Source organism: Aaosphaeria arxii (genome assembly GCF_010015735.1).
Source record: "Aaosphaeria arxii CBS 175.79 unplaced genomic scaffold BU24scaffold_12, whole genome shotgun sequence".
Taxonomy (NCBI): domain Eukaryota; kingdom Fungi; phylum Ascomycota; class Dothideomycetes; order Pleosporales; genus Aaosphaeria; species Aaosphaeria arxii.
Genome location: NW_022983485.1, coordinates 1,159,242 through 1,183,319, shown reverse-complemented (window position 1 = coordinate 1,183,319; position 24,078 = coordinate 1,159,242). Strand labels below are relative to the sequence as shown.

The window sequence follows — 24,078 nt, the reverse complement described above, 5'->3', positions numbered from 1 at the left end:
CGATCTTAGGTTGTGTTTGGTGAAAGTGAGTCTCACGAGGTATGGATGCACCGGATGAGATCATCACAAGATTCCATGCTGCTCACTTCTCATTTCCACGATGGTGCCCGGCTTGCCTATATACAATGAGAGACAAATTATCTGGTCCAAAATGATTCGTAGCGTGAAAGCCAGTACGCACTCGATTTATTGACAATGGTGTTGCTAGAGGTCGACACTATATTTGGCACGGTTCCTATCATAGTACCAATTGTCAACTACAATGAAACCTTAAGAACTTGCACTTCGTGCAAATCCGCATCTCCTCCGGAAATAGTCAAAGAGAGGCCATCGGAAGCAGTTGCAGGGAATATAAGATCGGAAATCACGACTTCACCCTCTCCGCCGTACACCTCCACAGAACACTCATCCACCAGAGCCCGTAGATGCACTACACCGCTTGCATTAGGTGATAAAGCAACAGAATGAATACCACCTGCAGCTGGGTCCCAGGAGATATCACCGCTCGCGCGACGGTCGACCGACAAAATACCACCGGACTGAGCGTAGCTGATCACAGTCTCTTCAGACCCGCCTCTTCTGACCGAAAGAGATAGCTTGGAGCCCGCACTTGGAATGAAAGAAATGCGGATATCCAATGCCCGTCCGTGAACATCTGATAGCAAAGTTTGCTGAGACGTGAGGGTCTGGTTCGTAAGACGTGTGACCGAAGTGCTGGCCGCACCTAGCTCCTCGACTGGTAGCTGAAGAAACCGCAGTTTCTCACCAATCTTCTTGAGCTTCAATGTGCGTGGGAATGAAAGCATGCCCTTCCACGTTTTCGTCGGTGGCTTGTCACCGTAGCTATTCATCACCGAGGAGATTATTCTGCGGCCATCAGCTGCGGGTACGTTTTCCCAACTCAAAGCACCGTCGAAGTCCCGCCCGTAGTCAAGCCACATTGTAGCTGGATCAACCGGATCCGCTTTGAAGACAGTGCCATCGAACGATCCAGTGATTCCAAAGACACCATTGCCACCGGCGGGTGATCCTTGTGCAGGAGTGTTGAGCATAACCCATTTCTTATCCGTAGATCCCTCGACAGCGAGTGGGAAAAAGTCAGGAACTTCCCAGCCTTTGACATCACTTGGAAGTCCCGGGACATCACCCAAGGTGAAATCGTTCTGCCAAGTCCAAGACTTCGCATCAGAAGATGTCCAGAATGTCATCTTGTTTTGCCCCCCGTGCGCAAGTATCATGATCCACTTTTTGGTTGCATCATGGAAGAACACTTTCGGGTCCCGCGTCTCCAGGCCACCTGTGATATCGTGCGGTGCCTCTTGCGTCTGAGATATGATCGGGTTGCCGGCGAACTTGGTCCAAGTGGCCCCCTGGTCAACACTGAACGCGAGACGCTGATCCTGGACACCACTGTTGGGAAAGTAGCCCGTGTAGTATGCAAGATATGGTGGGTTGTCTTGCGTGCCGAGACCAGATATGTTTGCCACATCGTAATAGGAAGTTCCAGTGAATGATTGAATGCCATTCTCGTTTCCGAGTGCGACTGGTTTATGCTCCCAATTGACCAGATTGGTACTGGTTGCATGACCCCAGACCAAATTACCCCAGACAGGGGCGGTGGGATTATGCTGGAAGAAGAGATGCCAGGTTGATCCAATCTTTATCAAGCCATTGGGCTCGTTCATCCAGTTCTGCTGCGGAACGAAATGAAACGTAGGACGAAAATCGTCGGCACTGGCGAGGAAACTCAAAGTTCCAGTCCAGATAAGTCCAGCAAGCATTATTTGATGCTTGAAGGGTCCTACAGTGCGACTGGAATGCATTTTGATGTTTAAAGGTAAATCAAGATGGTTCAAAATAGATCAAACAGCGAAGGGATAGAAAGTAGATCCTTTGGTAAGAGAAGAGTTGTTCGCACTTCAAGATTTGAAAGAAGACGGATGAAGGCTTTTATATCTTGCTTCCGGGTGATGAGAGCACAGCAAGTCTTTCGTGTGAAGTTGACGCCCAACCTGTATTACCAAGAAATTTGAGAACGTCGTCTTCATTACCCACCCATCTCCTTCCTTGATGGCCCCGTGAATCTGTAAGTTGGGTTGCCTTGTGCACAGGATCTACACTTGACCGAAATCTGGGTACAATGGCCATGCGTCTATCGAGGAATACGACGAAGCATGCAAGTCCTGGACACCCCGTGGGGAATCTCGGAGTATGCTCCCCGCATTCGGAAACCCTGCTCCTGCAACGAGCCATTACTGAATATAGCGATGTATTTACTGTACATGCATTTATCAGATCACGCTACCAACCCATTTGATTGAGCATGGTTCATCGAGCGTAGTCCGTACGACTCTCTATGACATTAAGGCAGCAAAATTCTGAACCACAACTCAGTAGGATAATTGAATAATGACCCAATGAGCTCCATGAGCCAAAGTAATATGTAAGCGTCCTGATAGTAGTCATTTCTTTCCTATCTGCCTGCATTTGCATACAAACATCATTACAGCATTGATTCTCTGCAACTTTTGCTACTCGCCACTCTTGGTCACCGTCGTAACGCCTTGGCTATAAGACTTCCTTGCCCCTGGCTAATTCATACGACCGAAACGCCACCTCATCTCTATTATATTGTCTCTTCCAGGCTTCAATGAAAGAAACCTGATCATCGGGTGGTGATGTATGACAACCCTCACCAGGTGGGAAATTCACCTGCAGGAGCATCACGGAGGAATCCCCGGAATGTTTGCAGATGTCAGCCATGCTTTCATGTTTCACACATGGGCAGGAAATTGAAATTGTCGATCTGCATCAAAAGCATCGTATATGCTTTGTGTAATAGCGATTTGAACTCAGTTAGGCCATTTGTAAAAAAGGATTGATCTAAAGGTAGTGAGCATACAGGTCGTGCACGGCATTCTGATGGATTGATTGCTTGGACAATAGCGCTGTTGGAATAATACGTACCTATGATGGCCCTATAACTTCTGTTTGGAGGCCGACAAGCAGTGTTTACTCATACTTCCTTGGCCCCTGTTTGTCGAAGGCCAATTACCTCGATTGGCTGTGTACCGCATAGCTGCATTAAGCATCTTTCCCGTGTTTTACAGAAACATCTCTGAGTCTGTCAGGATAGTGGATATGGCATGGATTCTGAGGTTCCAAGTTACGAGGGTAGCGTGGCCGTCAAAACAGAGTGGACTAGCATAAGCATATACCCGGATAGGGAGATCATCACCTGCACGTTGGAGGACACCAGAAGTAGAGATAGATTAGTGTCCTTCTGGAATGACACTAGAATCTTTCTATGCAGCCTTCCTGTATACCCCGCACCCTCTCACTGTCTTGTTTGGTGTGATGATGTATGCAGCATACAGCTAGCCCTAGTCGTGTGTAACATCTTGCAACAATCGGTCATCGTCAATGCGCGAATTTCGATGGCGGTATCAAGCCCAAGGGGCTGAAAATGCTGCTCGTACCTACCAACATAGGTTTCCCCATGGCAAATACTGCGAGGTATGTGCAAGCCACCTACATGCCCAATAGTGCAGCTGGTCTTGCGATCCTTGGCCTAGAAGTAGTTATCCATGCCTTGTTTCTCAAGTTTTCTATTGCAAGTATCATGAAAAATATGAAGAAAATATTCATTTAATTTTAAGACAGCTCGAACATTATATTTAAGGAGAAGAAATCGAGGACTTCTAGTGCATAGTTCGTATTTAAACTCTACCTATAGAAACCTCGTTGATATATGTAGGTGGACGACAGGGAGCGGTAGTGCAAGCGTAGGTGGCTAACTTAGTTGCGCCGTGTTGGCGACGCTACCGGCCGTCTCGCCTCGCCTTGCCACCCTCCTTCAGCGGCAACACGCCCCATGCTTTCACTCCAAAGTCAGGTTATACCATCAGGCGAGCCTGGACTTTTCTCCAGTGCTAAAATTCTGTAGTCCCCCACAACCCCGCCTCTGGAGCATTAAGAGCCCATGAGACCCCATTATTTCATGGTCGTCCTCTTTTCCTGCTGCACAATACCCTCGAGCCAACGCAATGGCCATCGCAGGCGAGCTCAAGCCGACCGACACCGAAAAGGTGGTGCTTGAAGCATGGTCCCAAGGCTTCATGATAGGTGCTTTGGTAATCATGTGTGGTATCACACTTGCGAACATGAGAAGGAAAGTTCTTCTTCACAGGCTCATTTTGATTGAGGTTCGTGACACTATAAACGAAGCACCTGCATGGCAAATCGCTAATCGCGAATCCGCAGCTAGTACTGGCTGTGCCAAATGGTTTCTTTATGTTTTTTGAGCCTCCGGCATGGGGTTGGTTTCTCTCTTCGACCGTGGTGCCGCTCATCGCGTCGTGGACACTGCACAATTTCATCGCATGGATGAAGAACAAGCCGTTTCTAGGACGCCGAGGCAATTTCATCTATCTCAGCAGTATCCTGCTCGCCCAGCCGTACTGGGTGCTGGAGATATATGCGAATTTTGCTTACTTCAACGGGATCAACAGTCGCCTATTTATTGCCACGCGACCATATGAAGCTGCATTCCGGTAATTCGCCCGACCTCAGAATCGCAACTGTTTCAGTCTGCTAACGCTGCACACTAGCGATCCATGGTGGATATTCACCATTGGTAATCTCTTCTGGAACATCAAATTCCAGTATGAGCTGGGCTTCATGGAGATCGTCCAGGCATCGCCTCGCTTTGGCATTCTACTTGGCTGCATGTGCCTGAGTGTTGTCTTCATCATCGTCGACCTTCTATCGGTTACCCCTGTGATTCCAATTGGTGTCGTCAATCCATTCTGGAAGTTCGCATTTGTGTTCAAGTGCTTCACTGACAGCATCATTCTCGACGACTTCAAGACTGCGTTGGACAAGCTGCAGCAACGTAGGATTAGTCACATCCTTCCTTTCAGTGTTTTAGAGGAAGCGACTTCATGCGGCTTCAATGAGAGTCGACCAGGACACAGCTTCTACGGGAAAACGGGGCGGTGCCAGGATGGACCTTCAGTTGTGCGCATTGAGGCAGTCGGCGGGCATGATCACATTGCATTGTCGGACGTAGGCGGTCTTTGCACACCATCTCCAGTTGTAATGAGCCATAAAGAAATACATCGAAAGTAATATAGCGTGACGCATAACATGGTCTTTTGCATTGAGCGTGCTAATCGACCTGATCACCTGGTTGACACCAGGTCTCCGAGGAATCTCGGGTTTTCTGGGATCTGATTCGGCCGTTTCGAGCAGTCCTCGGATGGGTGATAAGACTGTCACGATAGTTCGTGAGGCTCTACGAGATTTTCAGGCCCACAATAAGGCCCCAATGCCCTGAAATCCTGGCGCCAGCCAAGTAAATTGCGTGGAAGGAGGCACTATTGCCGAAGCGTAGGCTCCACCATCTTGCATGCACAGTAGGCATTCGAAGAAAGTAACGGCAATAAGCCAACCTGACGATACATCCATAGAGCATGGGAGTAGGCCTTTGGTCCAACCAAAGATAGATATCATAGGGTAGACGGGCTCATGGTGAGGCGTCGGCAGAAGCTGTTTACATTATGTCATACGACTCACATTGAAGTTCCTATCGTCTTCCGCGGATATCCCACGACAGAAGACACACCGTAGTATCGCCGAGGACTAGCTACAGCTTGGATGCAGGCGCTTCGTACTGCAAGGATTCGTTAGTTAGCTGCAATAATGGGATTTCTACTGAACGAACCAGCTTGGCGAATTGAGATACTGCAAGGGTACAAGTGACTTAAGCATATTTTCCTGGAAGAACGCTAGAACAACGCCAGAAGGTCAAATGCTGCACGCACAGACAAGACCAACAACTACGAGAAACAACCCCTGAATAGTAATCCAGCAGCCTCATGACCGACTAAATGTGATAGTTTCCCATGTAGTTCTGTCTGTGCGATGGATCACATTTCTAGCCCGTTCAAAGAGAACGCCTTATTTGTTCAAATCACTGCCCCATACCCCGCATAACCCCGCCTCCAAGACTAGTTGGTTGTTTTTCACCGAGCATTTCCCCGTACCTTGCCTCACATCTCAGGTCAGGGCAAGCCACATTGAACAAAGTTGTTCCCCAGAGCCTCCACATCAACATGGATCATGCCCCATACAATATCAGCTCTGATATTCGAACTGACAGGGACGGAATGAAAATGACGCATCTCTGCTCTAGCATAGGCTCTTAGTAAGTTGCCGCTTCCTTGGCTAGTACGGGCGGCAGATCGCTACTCGAAGAGCCTCCCGTTGGAAGCAATCACTTTTACAATGCCCCCTGGCAGAATGAAAATGCCATACCCATAATGTAGGAATCATGATAGATGTCTTGAAGCTGTTTTAGTGGGTTGTCTGTAGAATCAATTGCTATGTTGGTGTTGTGTATTCTGCTAATGTTGCTCATTGAATCTCTAACATGAAGTATACGGGTGCATCGCGAGAGTTGTCTTCAAGACGAAGAAAAGAACAAGATAGACCAGGGATCGTACCGAGCATCCTACCGGTCGTCCCACCGAACCCTAGGCGATGCAGATGAGGAAATTCAAAAGCTAAGATGTGGATATTTGGATACTGAGTGGTGGACTTGAACGTAGGCCCTTTGGGTGAAAGCTCCGCGATTCGCTTAGCTATCCCCTGTCAGATATCATCACTGTTCCCTCAAACCTCAGTCAGAACCATACAGGCATGTATCTTACTAACATTCATGGCTTCTTCTTCTTCTTCTTCTTCTTCTTCTTCTTCTCCACCTTCAAGTCTTCTTCGATCGTGGGGTGGGGACATCCCCACTGGGGGATCATCCTATCCTTGTGAATGAAGTGAGCAAGATCACATATAAAGTAGGCAATATCGTCACCTTCATCGAAACCTCATCAAGGCTTCCTTCAGTTCACTCTCCTCAAGTCTAGATCTAAGTGCAGGTCTTTGTGCCAGCACTATTGTCACTTCTATCACGGGATGGCTCCCTCACTTTGCCGTACTTTGGTCTTCGGACTCTGCGCAATTCATACTGCTTTCGCTCAATCTTACACTGAGAAATACCGTCCCCAGTACCACTTCACCCCCAAGGACAATTGGATGAACGATCCAAATGGCTTGATATACTACAATGGTGTCTACCACATGTTCTATCAGTACAACCCAGGCGGCAACACCTGGGGAGCCATGTCCTGGGGCCATGCGACCAGTCGCGATATGACGCACTGGAAGCATCAGCCGGTCGCGCTCCAGGCACGTGGCTTTCCGAACAACATCACCGAGATGTTCTTCTCTGGCACGGTAGTTGCAGATGAAAAGAACACGAGTGGTTTCGGCAGCCGTAAGAAGGCGCCCTTGGTTGCCATGTACACGTCTTATGTAAGTACACAACATTCGCTTCGCTGGCGACACTGACGATTCTCTTTCTACAGTACCCAATGGCTCAGAATCTACCAAGTGGAAAATCCGTACAAAAGGACCAGCAGGCCCAGTCGATTGCCTACAGTCTCGATGAAGGCATGACATGGACGACGTACGATGCCGCGAATCCAGTCATCCTTGACCCACCTAGTCAATACGCGGACCAGGTCAAAGAGTTCCGTGACCCCTCCGTATTCTGGCATGATGCGACCAACAAGTGGGTTGCAGTTATCTCCTTGGCCAAGCTCCACAAGCTGCTTGTCTACACTTCGTCAGATCTCAAAACATGGAAGCATGAGAGCGAGTTCGGCCCGGTGAATGCTGTGGACGGCGTGTGGGAATGCCCCAGCTTCTTCCCGCTTGCTGTTGACGGAAACAAGAGGAACGTGAAGTGGGTCGCCCAGATTGGGCTTAATCCTGGCGGACCCCCTGGTACGATTGGCTCCGGAACACAGTACGTGGTGGGAAGCTTCGACGGAAAGAAGTTCACCGCAGATGCCAACAACGTTTACCCAGCTCCAACTACGCCCAAGGACAGCGTCATTTTCCAGGATTTCGAAAAGGCTGGAACCTTCACTGACCTCGGCTGGAATGCTACTGGAGACTTCGTCGGGGCAGGGCCAGCCAATGGACCTATCAATGGACAGCAGACAGTGACCGGATTTTCTGGTGAACGTTTCGTCAACACATTCTTGAACGGAGATGCCACTACCGGAGTTCTCACATCCCCGTCTTTCAAAGTTACGCAAAAGTACATCAACTTCCTCATCGGCGGAGGTTACAACCCGGGTAAGACATGCGTTAACCTAAAGGTTGACGGCAAGGTCGTACGCACCGCCACCGGCACAAACAACGAAAAGCTCTCCTGGACCGGCTGGGACGTCAGCGCCTTTCAGGGTCTGAACGCCGTCATCGAGATTGTCGATTCCCTTACCGGCGGCTGGGGCCACGTCAACGTCGACGAGATTTCCTTCTCGAACACGCTCGCCGAAACGCAAAAGGCAAACTGGATGGACTACGGCCCAGACTTCTACGCGGCTCTATCCTTCAACGGACTTCCCTCCGAAGATCGAATCGACATCGCGTGGATGAACAACTGGCAGTATGGTCAGGCCATCCCTACCAGCCCCTGGAGAAGCGCCATGTCCGTTCCACGAACGCTCTCTCTGAAGACTATCAACAGAAAGACCACACTGGTGCAAGAGCCCATCGACAACTTGAAGTCCCTCGAGAAGTCGCGCAAGTACTCTCGATCTTGGAACTCTGTGCAGCAGGGCGACCAGGAATTGGATCTCTCTGGAAAGGCAATGGACATCACCTTGACTTTCTCCGACCGTTCTCCTGCTAGTGGGAAATCGCCACAGTTCGGTCTTGTTCTCCGGGCTTCCGCTGACTCGAAGCAACAGACGCGTGTCGGTTACGACTTTACGACCAAGCAGCTGTTCGTGGATCGGTCGGCCTCTGGTGAAGTTGGATTCGACAGCACATTCCCTGCTGTATTCTACGCACCGTTGTCCCCAGGCAATGACGGTACGGTCACGATACGCATTCTTGTCGACTGGTCCTCCGTTGAGGTCTTTGGAGGGAAGGGAGAGACCTCTCTGACTGCTCAGATCTTCCCGAGCGACGATGCGGTTCGCGCTCGCATCTTCTCGACGGATGGTAACACCAGGAACGTCAAGATCAGCGCGAGTCAGATTGGTTCCGCGTGGAACTAAGGGAGTGTTGCCTTGATGAGTAAACTGGAAAACCTCGAGGCTGCACCGCGATTGGAACGGGTCGAACTTGTACATATGTGGTTGGAAAGATGGGTCCTTCAATTGAATGTAAATATTTGCGGAGCAGCAGAGCTTAGAACTAGAACGTTGTAGATAGTCTGATTATGAAATTCATGTTCATGCCGAAAACCACTTCGCCTATGTTTCTTTCTACTCCATGGTGAGTTCTTGCTAGATACGACGAACATTCTCGTGAATCTGTTAATTGCATTTCATGAGTCACCAGTGCAACACTCCAAACGGGCCGGTCGAAGCCGTAATCACCATAGAGCTGGCTTCGATAGAGCCCCAAAGCCCTTCTCATTCATTTCAGAACCACGGCTGGCAGAAGATGCGGCCAGCCTAGCTCCCGCCAATGTCAGGAATCAGGATGCGAATTGCGAACTACAATAGGTGCGTTCAAGACTCTTCAACTACGGGGTAAGTGCAAGGCTCGGAATGATCCATCCTAGCTGCATCCTGTACAGGCTATCGACAGCGGCTCATCCTGCCTAAGTCAAAGAAAGTTAGACAGTACTCGACAGCTGCTAGGAACGAGGTTATGGGGAAATGCAGTTGGTGAACCGGGATGGTGGACTCACCTGATCGAAAGGAAACCACAATTGTGGGTTTTGCTTGCTTGGGGCAACCATGCCAGAATTTGGCATTGGCCACGCAACGAACGACAGACTGGATCGCATACATCTTGCTACTACTTCTGAATGGTACTCGCATGTTCATTGGCATCGTGGTGACTGAACGTACTTGGACCTCACGTGATACGCAGTCTGGTGATCTTTCTGCCAATGTTAAGCCTTCTCTTATTCTTCAAGCCCCATCCTTGACAGTGCATCAGAGGCTCTATTGCACGATGCTTCCTTCAATGAATCCATGAAGGCCGCGGCATATGATTCGATGCGCTCACCGCCACAAAGTTCGCAGCCATGAATCGAGATTCATGCAGAGAACTCAATTTACGAGGTCGACTTCTATTCGGATTCTAGCGCTTACCCCAAAGAACCTTTAGGCTATGCATCTCGACGTCGGAGGGTCGGCTGCGCAAGAAATCTCGGGAGGAATTTTGAGTTTGCTTGTGATGTGATCGACAGATATCTCTCCAATTGGAGGGATGGCTTGGGGTTGCACGGACCATGTGTGAAGGCTGAATAGTAATCGGAAAACATGGAGAAAGAGGAGCTCCACGGGGATGGATGGCACTAGTCCAGGAACAGTATGTAGCTTTTCCGGCCAATGAGACTCGTTCTCTTGTTCCCTTGGCATGCATGCGACGGACTGTCTCTTTTTCCGGCGTGAAGAAATGTTGATTGAAACCATCCGCAAACATTTTATACAAGCAAAAATCTATGACCTGCGAATACTTATTCTGCTAATATTAGCAGCTGACAACAGTGAAATCATCGAGTATCCAGCCCATCGAAGGAGGGGAGCGCACCTCGAGTGCGACCATAACGATGACGAGAAATCAGAACATTGAAAGTGGTTCATATCTTGACCATTTGGATACCCGCAATTCGGTTCATCGTAAAGATTCTATGGAAAGTTTTGCTCAAGAACCAAAGAACATGTCCGGTGCAGTGGCATGAGCTGTGGAGAGCTTCACTGGCCGCGGTATTGCTAGCAAAACACTCTCTAGCCAGAGATTGGCATTGCTCTTCTGATGCCTTTGATGGTCTTCTCTTCGACAGAGCTCATGGTGATTTCTTATCGTTTTAGCAGATTAAGGTAACCTGAAAGAAGTGGTACCATTGCTTGTCATTGATTGCTTCTACTATAATTGTAGGTAAAGGCGTGCAATCACTGCCGTATTATTTGGCGACTCTTGAAGGCGTAGGCATGGTCATAGGACTTAGATTCTCCTCGCCAGTGACTCCACGGTGATTTTTTCCCACCCCGCGATTCGCGATTTCTCAAATCTGGATTGAAGCCACGCCTTCGGACTGATCCACGGGCTTGTAGTAGCAAATGAGAAACGAGCAGATTCATGGCTACCGTCTTCATCCCCCGTCTCCTCTCGATAATGTAAGTTTCGATTGGGTGGCGATAGATCTTTAGTATATGTTCACGGCACCGAGGCTGCGCTGAAGTTGGGATCAGTATTGTCTTGACAGAAGAGACAGAGGCCAATTTCTGCGGAAGCAGGAAGGCAGATCCAATATTTAGGCGATAATGTGGAACTTTCTGCTGGCGCAAAGTCTGTGGTTGAGACAAAGTAGATTGGCATCTGCTTTTCAAGTTTGAGGTCATGCATGGCAAAAATCCAAGCGAAGGTTGGGAAATTGAAGCATCAATGTGACCTCCTTGCAACATGCCGACTCAGTATACCAGATGGTGTTAATGAAGGTTTGCGTCTTGTCATGGTGTCTTTTGTTATCGCCTTGACAACATGCTGTCGTGCTAGTTCGGTCACTGTTCTCAGAACGTCTTGGATTAATGATTTACAACCTCACTACCAGCCAGTATATCAGAAACCTACGCTGTAATCAAGTGTGTTCTTACGTTTTTCACCATATGTCAAACGTTCTATGGGCGCGCAGGCTGGGAAAGATTATCCCATTGATGCAGTCTGGACGAGTAAATGGAGTTTATCGGTGGTAACCAGAGCATCAAGTTCGCGCGCGTAATCTCCAAGTCCGCATGGAGAGCCAAGATGACTTGTGGTATGGCACTGATTTCTATGAAGATGCCCAACGACAAGCGTTGTGGGAACATGCATGTTACTGGCCAACCGACGATCCCATATTTGAATGCTCGACGTGGAAAATGAGTATAGCGAAAGTGAGTAAATAAACGCACGATATGGCGATTGCTGTACTATGCTTGTTAAAACGAGACACATCCACCATTTGACTTTCCAGTAAGCCAGTCTAGATCAACTGGAAAGTAAGTCTACATCTCAAGACGACAGAAGTGACGGAATGCGCGAAGTCTTTTTGAACTATTTAGATATCTTCAAGATGCCTTCAGTGCCCTCATTAAATGAAGACGAATCGTAGCTCCGCACTGCACAAATCCATTGGTGGTATGCAAAAGAAATATCGATCAAATAGCAAACAGATTAACAACCAAAATTAGATTTTTATTTTTATTTTACAGCTCCCAGCGCATCGCGCGAGCTCTTATCTCGTATTTTTTCCTGCCGTCCAGTTCCGGGGTATAATGAGGGTGAAGGGACAGTCTGTATGCCCCATGAATCAAGATCCTTTTCGCAAAGGTACAAATCCAGGCTCAAGCGCATTGCGCGAGCTCTATCTACGTCTTTTTAAGATAGACTTCCAAACCAAAGGAAGAAGAACGAAACTCCGAAATACCCATATGTACTATTGCGCCGGCCCGAACGAAGAAGTAACGGAAAAGAAAAATAAACACTGAGGTGATATGGCGGTGGAGATTCTACAAACCACCCTTCTCGACGTCACCGCTGACACGGGGCATGGGCGTCTTTCCGTTCCCAATGAAACTTCCCGAGTCGCTCGAAGCAGCGTCGGTGGTAACGGCGATATCCCCGCCCTTCTTCTTCGGCATGATCTTACTGATGATTCGGTCGTTGAGCCTCGAGGCGGGTCGGTAGATCATCACGAAGGGGCGACCGAGGGTTTTGGCGATAACTTCGAACCAACGATCAGGGAAACATCGAACGGCGCAGCCCCAGGGGATGCACATGATAGCTATGACTACGCTGATGGCCCATTGGTTGCCGTTGATGCGGACGATGCTGAAGGCCGCGCCGCCGACGTAGGCGATGGCGGTTTGGCAGCCGACCATGATAATGTTGAGACCGATAAAGTAGTAATTCTTGTGGATGTTGACGAATATGTTGAGTTTGTTATCCAAGCGGCGGTTGTTGTACTGGTTGAAAATTTGTAGCCAGACAAACATGTTAAAGATCATGGAACGCATTTCTTTCTCGGGGTAAGGTAGGAATTGGGGACCGGCGAAATGGAGGACAAAGGTGGCGACGACTTGGTAGATGGCTTGGCCGATGATCATCTTCCACATGGTGATGGAGATGATAGACGCACTACGAGGTGTGGGAGGTCGATCCAGGATTTCGTTCGTAGGGAAATCGGTGGAGAGCGACAGGGCAGCGAGGGAATCCATGAAAAGATTGATCCAGAGGAGCTGCACGGCGGTAAGAACAGAGCGCATTTCGGGATCCTGAATAGCAGTGATAAAGGCGACAACCATGGCTGTAATGTTGACAGTGATCTGGAACTGTAGGAACTTCTGTACTGCATCATTGACGGAGCGACCCCACCTAACATGGTTAGCATAAGCTTTTCTTGATACATTACGAGAAACACTTACATGAGAGCAGTCAAGATCGATGCGAAGTTGTCGTCCATGAGAATGATGCTAGATGCCTCCTTGGCTACTTCAGTACCGGCAATGCCCATAGAAAAGCCAATGTCGGCTGCCTTGAGAGCTGGACCATCGTTGGTACCATCGCCAGTAACAGCAACAATACCACCGAGCTTGCGAAGCCGGGTAACTAAAATTCGCTTGTCCTCCGGTGATGAACGAGCAAGAACTTGAAGACGGGGTAGAATTGCATCCATGTCCGGTTCACTAAGCTTCCTGAATTCGGGTCCTTCCATAACGATTCCGTCGGTGTAGATGCCACAGTCAGTAGCGATCGCTTTAGCCGTGATGCTATTGTCTCCAGTGACCATGCGAACAATTACACCCGCGTGTGAGCATTTCGCTACAGCCTCTGGTACGCCTGGTCGAATGGGATCCTGGATACCAACAACACCCACGAAAGTCATGCCACCCAGAAGGGCACCCAAGTCCGCCGCCACAGATGGATCCTCTGCACTCTCGGCACCCTGAGGTGGCCACTGAGCAAAATCTTTGTAGATGATTCCAATAGTTCGGAGCGATTGTTTAGCGTACGAGTCAATGACATCGGCAATGCGGCCAGTATTTGCAGTGTCCATGTGGGTTTCGCCAGTCGCCAGAAGGATCTTAGACGAGTATGCAAGCAGAATCTCGGAGGCACCCTTGATAAGAAGTCGGTAAGATCCGTTGGGGAGCTTCATGACTGCACCCATACATTTGCGTCCGGAGTCGAAAGGAAGCATTTGAACCACAGTTTGGGATGTACGTTCTTGGGATAAAGAGCCCATGCCTAGTACAGTTTTGGCAAATCCTAACAAGGCTGTTTCAGTCTTAGAACCGACGAAACCAAATTCTCCCCCGTCCCCTTCGAATGCGGTAGAGTTGATAGCAATAGATTCAATGATAAGCCGGGTTCGCTCGTTGGAGAGTCGCTGTGCAAATTCGGTCGACCGATTATCCGCTGCGCCAGGATTCTTATCGTCGAAAGACTCATCGCCAAATGTACCAGTAACGACTGTCATCTTGTTTTGTGTCAAAGTTCCGGTCTTGTCGGAGCAGACTGTAGTTGCATTTCCCATAGTTTCGCAAGACTTGAGAACTCGGACCAGGTTGTTCATCTTCACCATTTGGCCTGTGGCGAAAGCAAGTGATAGCGTGATTGCTAGGGGAAGACCCTCCGGAACGGCAACAACAATAATCGTAACGGAGACAATGAGAATGTCCATGAATTGTGAAGCCTTCTCGGTGGAGTTGAGGGTGCTTCCATTGCTCCATTGGGCGGCGAGACGGAACAGCAAGATGAGGAGTAGCATAAACGAGGCAGCAGATGCGAGTTTTGCAATAGCTTTTGCCAGTCCGTCCAGCTTGACCTGTAGAGGGGTCGGCTCCACCTCTTGCCGCATTGCCATAAGGATCTTGCCATAGCTTGAGTTGACTCCTACGGAAGTGATCATGTAGGTGCCTATGCCTTCAAGGACCTTGCTGCCTGAAATGATGAAAGGGTCAAGATCCTTGGGGTCATTGTGGCCTCGCTCGAGTAAACGAAGAACTTGTTCGCCATTGGTCTTCTTCATTTGATCAGACTCTCCTGTCGCGGAGGATTCATCGCACTTGACATTGTGGCCAGAGATGAAGATTCCATCTGCGGGGATAAGATCACCAGGCTCGATGTGTAGAATGTCACCAACGAGAATGTCGTAGACGGAGATGGTGAAAGACTTTCCAGAACGTACGACTTTGACATCGCGGGCTTCCTTTTTGGCATTGAGCTTGACGAAGGCGCGTTCCTTGTTGTAATCATTGACGGCACCAACCAACACGACAACAACAATCGAGACACAAATAGCACATCCTTCAATCCAGTCAACTGAGGGGGGTGCTCCAGGACCATGGTCAACCCCGAAGGTCTCGTATAATCCAAGAGCAAGCGAGATAACAGCAGCGGCACTAAGCAGAATCAGGACGTTCTCTCTGTAGTACGCTTGCCACATGATCTTCAGGAAGGAGACCGGTTTCTTCGCTGGCAGGGTGTTTGTGCTATAGACCCGCTTTCGGTCATAGAACGCCTCTTTGGAGTGCGTACCAGTGGCGGGATCGGCATCCGTAACGTCTACATGACGAACCTCCACGGGACGAGGGAGGCCAGAGCCACCAGTTCTATGAAGCTTCTTGTATTGATTGGTGACCTCCTCGAAAGAAACAGTACCGGCCAGTTCTGTTTCTTCAATGCTTAGGCCTGCGTCGACGTCTGTGCGTAGACCAGTCTCCAGGCCGTGAAGTCCTCCAAGGGCGATAAAGGCAGCAAGTGATTTAGGATTCAGCATCTTGTTTAGTTGCCCTGGTGAGAAGGCAAACTTGTTGTTGGGAACAACAAAGTCCTCCTCAGTGCCAGGATCAGCTTTGAGAGCATCATCATGCCGTTGTGACTCAAGCGTGTAGCTGCTCACTGCACTGTGTGTTGATGCAGCTGCGGATGTACCTGGCGGCGCAAGTGTAGCTTCGCTCGGTGCGCGACTGCGGGCAAATGGGGTCTTCCCCGAGGCGCTACTGAGCGCGCTAGGTGATCGAGAGTGTGCATTTGAAGACCTCAATGTCCGTTCTGGGACCAGAGTAGACGGCGAGGCGCCTTCGGTTAACGTCGATAAGGTGTCGTTGGTATTCGATCTTGCAGGAGTTCGGGGGATATCGATCTGGATTTCTGGGAGAGGTGGAAGCGGGCTACTATCTTCCCGGCCAGAGGTATCGTTTGATGATGAAGCTGCCATGATCAACAGGCAGGGGTGAGTTTTTGCAAATAATAATTAGATTTAAGGTGTCATGCAAGTCTTGATTGGAATTGACAGTGCTTGCGTTTTGATAGAAGACGAGCTCAACTCGATGCACATTGAAACATTTGACAAAAGACATCTTGAGATATATATGAGCTCTCTCAGTAATGTTTAGATGTATTCTCCAGATGAGGATCATGTTGAAGCTCAGGATGTGTATGATGCGGGTGCGGAGGCCAAGTCCGCTTTCCACTCCTTGGCCATTCTGGGCCAAGTCAGGTGGTGTCGTCGAGAAGCGAGAAAAATCGCCGAAATGTTCGAGGCGTTCAATTGAAGAGCAAGACTATTGTAACCAAGACTTGAGGAGGCTGTGCTCGCTGAGACGTGTATTTATCCAGTGCGGAGTCGCGCCGCCTTCACCGCGAAGTAGCCGTGACAATGTAAGTTGAAAGGGCGAATCACAGATGTATGAAACGTGGTTGAATCACGTAAGAGGTCTAGTAGGAAAGATTAAGAGCGAAAAGGCTTGGACAAAAAGCTTGGAGAAAATGCTCGTTAACTTGAGGCCTCGTTTGTTCGAGAGCCCCCTTATGGTAGTCTGCAAAACAGAATAGAAGTACTACTGTTAACATTCAGGCACCTGGCAATCATTGCTCCTGGGTGAAATCGTGAATACTGGCTGCAATAGTCTTCGAAACCTCGACGATGATTGAGTATTTGGTTAATTCGTGATATCAAACTCAACCCAACTCAAGGTTTGATCGCATGAAAATAGGACCTTTGGGCGACGATGCTGGACGTCTCGATCTCAGCTGGCCGTCATGCCATTTATCGTTCTTGAAGACGAACAGTAGCAGGACTTACGCTATCATGCAGGACGACATCCGTGTTTGTCAATGGCAAATTGAGATCAATCGGTTGCGACACTTAATAAACCGCCATTCTGAGATGCATACATCACGGCAGTCATATCATGTCGCTTGCGAGATGTATGGAAGATTGTCAATGGCATAATGAAGTAGCGGATCAGGAGAAACATGCGTATCAAGATAATTCGGGGAGTGCAGGCAGAAATTTTGTATCAAAAGACCAGATTCCTCCCTTAAGACGGATAATGACGACCACCAAATTTGGCAAGCAAAGCGTATTTCGTAGGAATCGGGGATCAAGAATACAAGCATGAGGAGTAACGGTGACGGGGTGAATAACAATGACGGTGATGTTGGAAGGGTGAAGAATCAATGCAGCGAAGGGGAGATCTCCGTGGCGGAGCGCGCCCGATCGGTACTGTATTAGCATTGGTGGTACTTGTATCACACATACCAGGTCGACGAGGCCGACGAGAATGCTTATCAGAGAGAAGCAAAGAGCATCGCACCGCGGAGTGGACTCAGTGGAGTAGAGATAGACATCGTCAGGTGGAGTCTTTTTAGGAGGAAGAGACGAAGGGGGACTCCACTTTATCGTCAAGACTTGCCGCCTGTGTGAACGCCGAGTGGGGGGATGTCATGCAGGCGCGGAGGTGCGGTCCGCGTTTAAGGCGGGATGAGCTTGGTGGTCACGCCTGGGAACAGGATAATGAAAGAACACGGTGGTGAATTGGGCAATTCTGGGAGGATTTCGACTGCCGAAGGGGCAATTGGAGACGGCGAGGGACGCGATTCGATGCGAAAGCCGGTGGAGGAGGCAAACGGCCTAATAAAAGAAAGAGTGGGCGTTTTGCGAATCATGAGTAGAATTGGGATGTGAGAGGCGGGACTGGCCAATTCTGGAAGCGCCCGTACGGATTACACGTCGCATCCACATGCGTTCGAAAGGCTGTCTGGGGTCATGACTTGATCACAGACGTCGCAGGAAGCCTTGGTGAGGTGTAAAACGTCGCAAGGTGATGGTGACGAAGTTCAGGCGTTGATGAGGCTTTTCAACGCGTGTGTGAGGTTGTGAGGTTTTAGTGGGGGAAGAAGATGTGAGAGGATGCGTTTCGCGCATTCCCCGATTAGGAACTCCGACAGGGGCTAGCCGAGCCCTGACTAATCCTTGTCCGTCAATCATCATCGCCCTTTCACTCCGCCACCCCTTCTTGTATTGTATTATCTCCATCATCTCTAATATTCATCTTGTCCCTTTCGAACTTCCCCTCCCCGGTTCGTCACCCGTTTGGAGACTGGTATGTTATCATTCCCCTGTCCTGTTACCTTCAAGAGCTCTATTTTGCCCTCCCCCAGTCCCGTCACAAGTCTAGTCTGCTTTTCTCTCCCATCTCTCGGACTGTAAAACAATCACAAAACCTCACTCTCGCCGCTTTCCTCACAACCTGCAGGCCTCCTCGCGCTTCGCAATCTTCTTTCCTCACGGCGCTTCCATCGCATTTATTTTAGTAGCTCTTCTCAGTGCACAAGTACTGCTCGGATCTCCCTCATTCCGGCGCGGGATCCCAGACGTTTCCGCTCTTTCTTACGTCGCTCTTCTTCTCCATCCAATTTCTTTTTGCGAGAACTCAAAAGTCTCCTTCCTCTTACCACAGATTCCATGTGTCCATTCTGTAGGTTCAGAAAAGCCAAGCTTCTAATTGTTACCAAAGATCGCGGTGCACTGACATTGGGTTTCCAGCTACATCATTGCCTACGGGTGATGGACCCAATCGCTACTCGCCCTCCGCTGTAAAGGACTGGAACCCACGGAGGAAGTCTGTCTCTAATGCATGCGAACGCTGTCGTAGGCGGAAGATACGTTGTGATGGCGACACGTAAGTGCCGAACCTCTTTCTGCGCTGTTGATGTTACTATTGCTACTGCTATTGCTATTTGTCCCATTGCGTTGTTCTTGTTGTATTGGTATTACGACTATGTTCTATATACCCTCCCCGGCCTATATTCGCCTTTTGCGGCCTTGGCTATCGCTCCCACTTAAGCAATCATCCACTAACTGGCCCCTCGTCTCTCTTAGACCCTGTGCGACTTGTAATCGCTTCTCATTACCATGTGTACGGTCACAGAAAACGAAAGAAGTAGTAGCATCGTTAGTGATCCCCAGAAACATGAATCACCACCACGTGATCCATGGCCCACGATCTCTTGATCATCTAGCTAACGTCCATACGGTGAACATCAAGCGGCTCTAGAGAGTCGAATACACCAGCTAGAATCACAATTAGCTGCCCATGTCAGTGCACCCATGCACGGCATGGAGACAATCGACGAGTCCATCATTTCTGCGGCTCCCTTCGATTGGCAGAGTCCACCGCCCCAATTGACTGTGAATACACAAATGCCGGCTCCATACGCTCCAGGACAGAACATGGATCTTAGCGGCAGTTTCTCAGCTGGTAGCCTCCCTTCTATCAGTTTGACTGAATGTGAGCCTTTCCCCAATGTGGCCTCGCCGTGTGATTCACCAGTACCTTCATTATATTCAGGTACCACATCGTCCGCGATGTCTCAGACTTTCTCTCCGCCCCCCATTCCACACACGGCACCGTCATGGGAGTTCATGGCCCAGCACGGCCTGAAACCACAACTCACCACAAGCGGCGATCCCTCCCGCCGCACATCTATCTCATCCACGTCCCGAGATAGTGACGACCCTGCCGTCTCTCCCTACCCAGACGTTGAAAGCGATCTCGATCTACAGCCTATTGGTCCTCCGCCAGCCCTACCGAGAGCCGGCATCTTCGCATCACACGGCGAGAGCACGCCACCTCACCAGTCACGGGCAACCTCCGTCTTCAGTGACAGAAGCCGAGCCATCTCCGCGATTCCATTCCCGAGCCGTTTTGAAGCCGAGACATTGACCGCAGAGTTTGTATCTCTACTCGACTCCATGAAGGATCAAAAGCTGTACACCATGACTCCTGCTTTGTTCGCCAAGCTTTGCGACACGGTATATCCCGATCCGTCAAATCGGACCTCTTCCGTGGAGACCCTTGTCTCCGTTCCCATGGCCCGCTTCCACGTCTTTCTTTCAATGGCAATTGGCATGAAGCATCGCATCAGAGACTCCTTGGAACGGACCAATGCCCTACTAGATCGATGCTACGAACTTGCCATGCAGCAAGCTTCTTCTTCCCTCTTTTGGCAAGAGCAAGGTGGCGTCGAAGCTGCCCAATTGTTATCCATCTTTGCATCCATCAAAAGCACATCAAACGCGGACCCGAAACCCCTCCAGTCTTCCTTTTCTTGGTAACATTCAAAGCGTGAATGTTACTACTATTCCACTATCAATCTGAGAATCGCATCTGGGAAACGAGCAAGGTGACACTTCTCCCTTTCCCACCGGTAGCAGTATCGAAAGAAACCACGATTCGAGCGAGCGATCATCCAGTGCGTTCTCCGCAAACAAACCCCTGCGCGCGCAGGAACATCGACGTAACACCCGTCAGACGCATCATTGCGTACCTTCCACCATCCTTTCTGTCTTTTGCCCCCGTCTGTACATTCTGCCTCCCATTTTTTTCACCCCTTCACCCTCGTTAGATATCCACATTGGCTTTTGGATTACACTGTATATAACTGCGCATCCGAAGCATGCCTGCATGACAGCACGCGGAACGAAATTCTGCCACCAGCATCATCATAGACATCGATAGCGACGTCTATATCAACGACCACCTCACGACATATATACCAAGTACTTGCAATATAAAACAACTTGGATACCTCCAATTTTTGTCTGACTACGTGATCATTTTAAACTATTGTTGTCCGAGGTGTTCTTCTCTGTCGATCCTGTGTTGAGAGCATATTTGGGCTACTGAGACGTCGCTGACTGTCTGTATGACGCATAAACCGTCGCATCTACGCACCGATCTCTGTCTCAGACGGTGGAGCAGTATCATATACAAACTTGGCATTGGCAGAACAGAATTATAAGAGCGTGTTGGTGTAGATCTTGAATTTGACTAGATAAATAAACAATACCTAGCTACAGCAAAAAAATAAAACCTTCAACAACATACCAAGCCTAGGCTCATTGCGCCAGCACCCGCTAGTGACATCCGCACAATCCCGTAAATTTGGCAAATAAAAATAATAGCCAACTCAATCATCAATTGAATGAATTGGCAGTGCAAAAAAAGGGCAAAAAGAATGTTGATCAGAGTGGGACTCGAACCCACGCCACTTTCGTGACCAGGAAGATACATCGTATCACTACGCTAAGGAAACCTTAACCTGGCGCCATAACCGCTCGGCCATCTGACCTGTTTGATTTATAGAATGACGTTGATTTAGTCAAATTATATTGCGCTTCAAAATAGCAAACTTGAATGTGGAGAAAAGATGTTTTTCGCGATCTTAGTGAAGAGTCAAAATCAAGGGTGTTGTGGGAAGAAAATCCTCGCTAAAATAAGGTCCTGCATAGCTTCCGCCCCACAGTTACCGCAACCAGTAGCCGGCAAGACACACTTACAAAACAGAGATATGCTCTCTCGGGATGAACCCTTAAATACAAATATTATTTTTCGTGAAATAATTGGGGGCAAGCAAATAGTAACATCATTGCAATCTAAACAAAGAGAGTTGCATGGGTGGCAGGTAAATATTTCTGTCTTTTGTTGTTGATTGAAGACGATGGAGAATAATGGGGCTGAAAGACATCCACTGTAACACTATGAAAGTTTCTACCTGATCGATTTTAACTACAGATATTGCTGACGTATACGAAGACTCGCTATATATTATCTAATGGGCGTTACATGCATGTAGGCTGCCAGAAGCTCAAGATGCCTGGGTTGCAGAGGTTGTCTCTCGTCTTGCGAACCAGTATAGCGTGCCAAGGTCAAATGCTGACATCTGACGTCGGGCTTGGGGTTGCTACTTCTGTCGAACGAGTCCAAGACTATTCCATCAATTGAAGATTATTTTCCGATGACATTTCTATCCAAAGAATCCAATTAGTTCTAATGGCGCTTCAAGCCCCTCGTACTCTCGCAGGCGCATCTCCCAACCTGGTGATCTCCAAAACGCGTAGCAAACGGCAAAAGACATTTACGGGATGTTGGACATGCCGGAGTCGCCATGTGAAGTGTGATGAACAGCGTCCAGAATGCCGAAGATGTATCAACGGAAAATTCGATTGCGCTGGCTATGGTGTTCGTTTGACTTGGGTTGAGTCGTCTGAGAAAGCATCAACATCTCGGCGGCGTCGGCAACCGCATAAACGGGTCGACCAGACTCGGCGCAACGACAACCTGACGGATGATGTTCTTTCTACTGTGCACAATGGAACTGGCTCGCCGGCCGAAAACCTACCAGGCCAACAATTCCGGGTGGTGAACGGCGAAAGTGATGATATATTAAGCTCCAGCTCGTACGATACAACATCATTTCAGGATGCAATATCTGGCTTGTCGAATCGACCGCAAAGTATTACTTATAAAGATGCTTCGGTTTTATTATCCAATTCTTCACAACCTCCTTCAACGCAGAATAACTTTACGGAGGACTATGCTTCTCAAGATTGGCCGGACGGGCCACTAGACAGCCTATATCCTCACCATTTTGGGCCCTTTGATAAGCATGATCTTCTCTATGAATCTTCTTTATCTTTTAATATGAGCTGGCCGTCACTGAATCTAAATACCACATCTACATCAGCCCAACAGCGGGGTCTCATTCACTATTGGGTCACGCACCTTTGTGACAAGCTGATGCCGGTCCGAAATTCTACGAACCCATTCCTTTCGGTGGTTTCACCCATGGCGCTCGAAGGTAGTCGCATGAAAGGCGACAAGCCTAGTAGCGCCGTCGCTCTTTTCCATGCTGTGTGCGCCGCCTCCGCTACCCACCAAGCGAACATCAGAACTGATTCCACCGAAATGAGCAACCTGGCACTCGAGCATACTCGCATTAGTTTTCATCATTTGTCTAGAAGCATTCATTTGGACGATATGGACAACCGCATGGCAAGCCTTGGGACACTATGCATCTGGCTACTTACGCATTTCATAAGCGGAACCCCGGGAGCATGGAGGGATCTCGTTAAAGTTGCACGTAACCTTCTGGCAAATACTCCTTCGGAGACGTGGAAGTCATCAATATCGGCTGAGCTAACGTATCAATGCTACGCTGGATTCATTCCTTTGATCCAATCCCAATATCTTGGCTACATAGAGTACCCAAGCCCAATTGGAGCGGTGAAAATGGACCAAGACATTATGAAGAACCAAGCCATTTCAAACCGGTCACTGGAGATGATTTCCTCTTATAATACGAGACTACTGCAGGGTGTAAGCATCGATGCGGAGGAGTTGGATCGTCTCGAGATAGAATTCACACTCTCTGTCCCCCCACTCGACGAAAATGCGGATTTGAAGACAACGAATGGCGCAATCATACATCACCACAGCTACCTCTTCCATTTCGCTTGTCTCATATACTTCAAGTGTACTTCTGGTCGACGAGGACCTGAAGATGAGATACAGGATCTTGTCGCAAAGTGCATGGATCACATCGAACATCTAAATTCCATCCAGAAGGGGGCAAATTCGCGGACGTGGGTGTATGCCGTGGTGGCGTTTGAGGCGCAGAGACCTGAGCTACGGGCCAGGGCGCGAGAAGCTTTCGAATACCGGAAATCGCTGGCGTTTGCGACATTCGACATGCTACTCCGGGCAGCCGAAGAGATATGGAGAATACGTGACGAGGCTCCTCCGGGGGAGGGTTTGGAGCCGTGGCCAAAGATTTTGGCTGGATTGCCTCAGTTCGATGTTCTTTGGTATTGACATTTCGCAAAATTACCTGGAAGTCAAGTGTTCGCAGTAAAATTGAAAATGTTCTTGCAAA

General features: G+C 49.0%; 8 protein-coding genes and 1 non-coding gene across 9 annotated transcripts; 6 read left to right on the top strand and 3 right to left on the bottom strand.

The window, feature by feature from the left end:
- Positions 1–257: 257 nt before the first annotated feature.
- BU24DRAFT_357331 (glycoside hydrolase family 32 protein) lies at positions 258–1,781 on the bottom strand (the record flags this gene model as incomplete). The annotated part of the gene is made up of 1 exon (XM_033523947.1): positions 258–1,781. The coding sequence occupies one exon, from the start codon at positions 1,779–1,781 to the stop codon at positions 258–260; it is 1,524 nt and encodes a 507-aa protein (XP_033378566.1).
- A 2,084-nt stretch (positions 1,782–3,865) lies between these two features.
- BU24DRAFT_428235 (uncharacterized protein) lies at positions 3,866–5,241 on the top strand. The gene is made up of 3 exons (XM_033529427.1): positions 3,866–4,205; positions 4,264–4,553; positions 4,611–5,241. The coding sequence occupies exons 1-3, from the start codon at positions 4,047–4,049 to the stop codon at positions 5,128–5,130; spliced, it is 969 nt and encodes a 322-aa protein (XP_033378565.1). The 5' UTR covers positions 3,866–4,046; the 3' UTR covers positions 5,131–5,241.
- A 1,731-nt stretch (positions 5,242–6,972) lies between these two features.
- Positions 6,973–9,304, top strand: BU24DRAFT_455339 (carbohydrate-binding module family 38 protein; the record flags this gene model as incomplete). Its single annotated transcript, XM_033531366.1, has 2 exons — positions 6,973–7,371; positions 7,425–9,304. The coding sequence occupies 2 exons, from the start codon at positions 6,973–6,975 to the stop codon at positions 9,129–9,131; spliced, it is 2,106 nt and encodes a 701-aa protein (XP_033378564.1). The 3' UTR covers positions 9,132–9,304.
- Positions 9,305–9,695: 391 nt separating this feature from the next.
- BU24DRAFT_73302 (uncharacterized protein) lies at positions 9,696–10,129 on the top strand. Its single transcript, XM_033534578.1, has one exon. It carries the CDS (start codon positions 9,760–9,762, stop codon positions 10,063–10,065), a length of 306 nt encoding a protein of 101 aa, XP_033378563.1. The 5' UTR covers positions 9,696–9,759; the 3' UTR covers positions 10,066–10,129.
- Positions 10,130–12,314: 2,185 nt separating this feature from the next.
- BU24DRAFT_428233 (calcium-translocating P-type ATPase) lies at positions 12,315–16,470 on the bottom strand. Its single transcript, XM_033529426.1, has 2 exons — positions 13,497–16,470; positions 12,315–13,446 (listed from the first exon to the last, which is right to left on the bottom strand). Exons 1-2 carry the CDS (start codon positions 16,292–16,294, stop codon positions 12,582–12,584), a joined length of 3,663 nt encoding a protein of 1,220 aa, XP_033378562.1. The 5' UTR covers positions 16,295–16,470; the 3' UTR covers positions 12,315–12,581.
- Positions 16,471–17,719: 1,249 nt separating this feature from the next.
- On the top strand, positions 17,720–18,091 carry BU24DRAFT_73246 (uncharacterized protein). The gene has a single exon (XM_033534577.1). It carries the CDS (start codon positions 17,843–17,845, stop codon positions 18,044–18,046), a length of 204 nt encoding a protein of 67 aa, XP_033378561.1. The 5' UTR covers positions 17,720–17,842; the 3' UTR covers positions 18,047–18,091.
- Positions 18,092–18,400: 309 nt separating this feature from the next.
- BU24DRAFT_428230 (uncharacterized protein) lies at positions 18,401–20,955 on the top strand. Its single transcript, XM_033529425.1, has 4 exons — positions 18,401–18,839; positions 18,908–19,043; positions 19,244–19,315; positions 19,399–20,955. The coding sequence occupies exons 1-4, from the start codon at positions 18,827–18,829 to the stop codon at positions 20,477–20,479; spliced, it is 1,302 nt and encodes a 433-aa protein (XP_033378560.1). The 5' UTR covers positions 18,401–18,826; the 3' UTR covers positions 20,480–20,955.
- A 430-nt stretch (positions 20,956–21,385) lies between these two features.
- Positions 21,386–21,495, bottom strand: BU24DRAFT_t84. The gene has a single exon. It is a non-coding gene; the product is annotated as a tRNA-Leu (tRNA).
- Positions 21,496–22,144: 649 nt separating this feature from the next.
- BU24DRAFT_428229 (uncharacterized protein) lies at positions 22,145–24,052 on the top strand. Its single transcript, XM_033529424.1, has one exon. It carries the CDS (start codon positions 22,197–22,199, stop codon positions 24,015–24,017), a length of 1,821 nt encoding a protein of 606 aa, XP_033378559.1. The 5' UTR covers positions 22,145–22,196; the 3' UTR covers positions 24,018–24,052.
- Positions 24,053–24,078: the final 26 nt, after the last annotated feature.

Excerpts from the sequence above, each read along its gene's own strand:
- BU24DRAFT_428235 (XM_033529427.1), top strand. The coding sequence starts at position 4,047 with ATGGCCATCGCAGGCGAGCTCAAGCCGACCGACACCGAAAAGGTGGTG. Across the intron at positions 4,206-4,263 it reads ACAGGCTCATTTTGATTGAG|CTAGTACTGGCTGTGCCAAA; the intron begins GTTCGTGACACT and ends GCGAATCCGCAG. Across the intron at positions 4,554-4,610 it reads CCATATGAAGCTGCATTCCG|CGATCCATGGTGGATATTCA; the intron begins GTAATTCGCCCG and ends GCTGCACACTAG.
- BU24DRAFT_73246 (XM_033534577.1), top strand. The coding sequence starts at position 17,843 with ATGAGCTTGGTGGTCACGCCTGGGAACAGGATAATGAAAGAACACGGT.
- BU24DRAFT_73302 (XM_033534578.1), top strand. The coding sequence starts at position 9,760 with ATGGTGGACTCACCTGATCGAAAGGAAACCACAATTGTGGGTTTTGCT.
- BU24DRAFT_428230 (XM_033529425.1), top strand. Across the intron at positions 19,044-19,243 it reads ATACGTTGTGATGGCGACAC|ACCCTGTGCGACTTGTAATC; the intron begins GTAAGTGCCGAA and ends CGTCTCTCTTAG. Across the intron at positions 19,316-19,398 it reads ACGAAAGAAGTAGTAGCATC|TGAACATCAAGCGGCTCTAG; the intron begins GTTAGTGATCCC and ends ACGTCCATACGG.
- BU24DRAFT_428229 (XM_033529424.1), top strand. The coding sequence starts at position 22,197 with ATGGCGCTTCAAGCCCCTCGTACTCTCGCAGGCGCATCTCCCAACCTG.
- BU24DRAFT_428233 (XM_033529426.1), bottom strand. The coding sequence starts at position 16,294 with ATGGCAGCTTCATCATCAAACGATACCTCTGGCCGGGAAGATAGTAGC. Across the intron at positions 13,447-13,496 it reads TCGATCTTGACTGCTCTCAT|GTGGGGTCGCTCCGTCAATG; the intron begins GTAAGTGTTTCT and ends TAACCATGTTAG.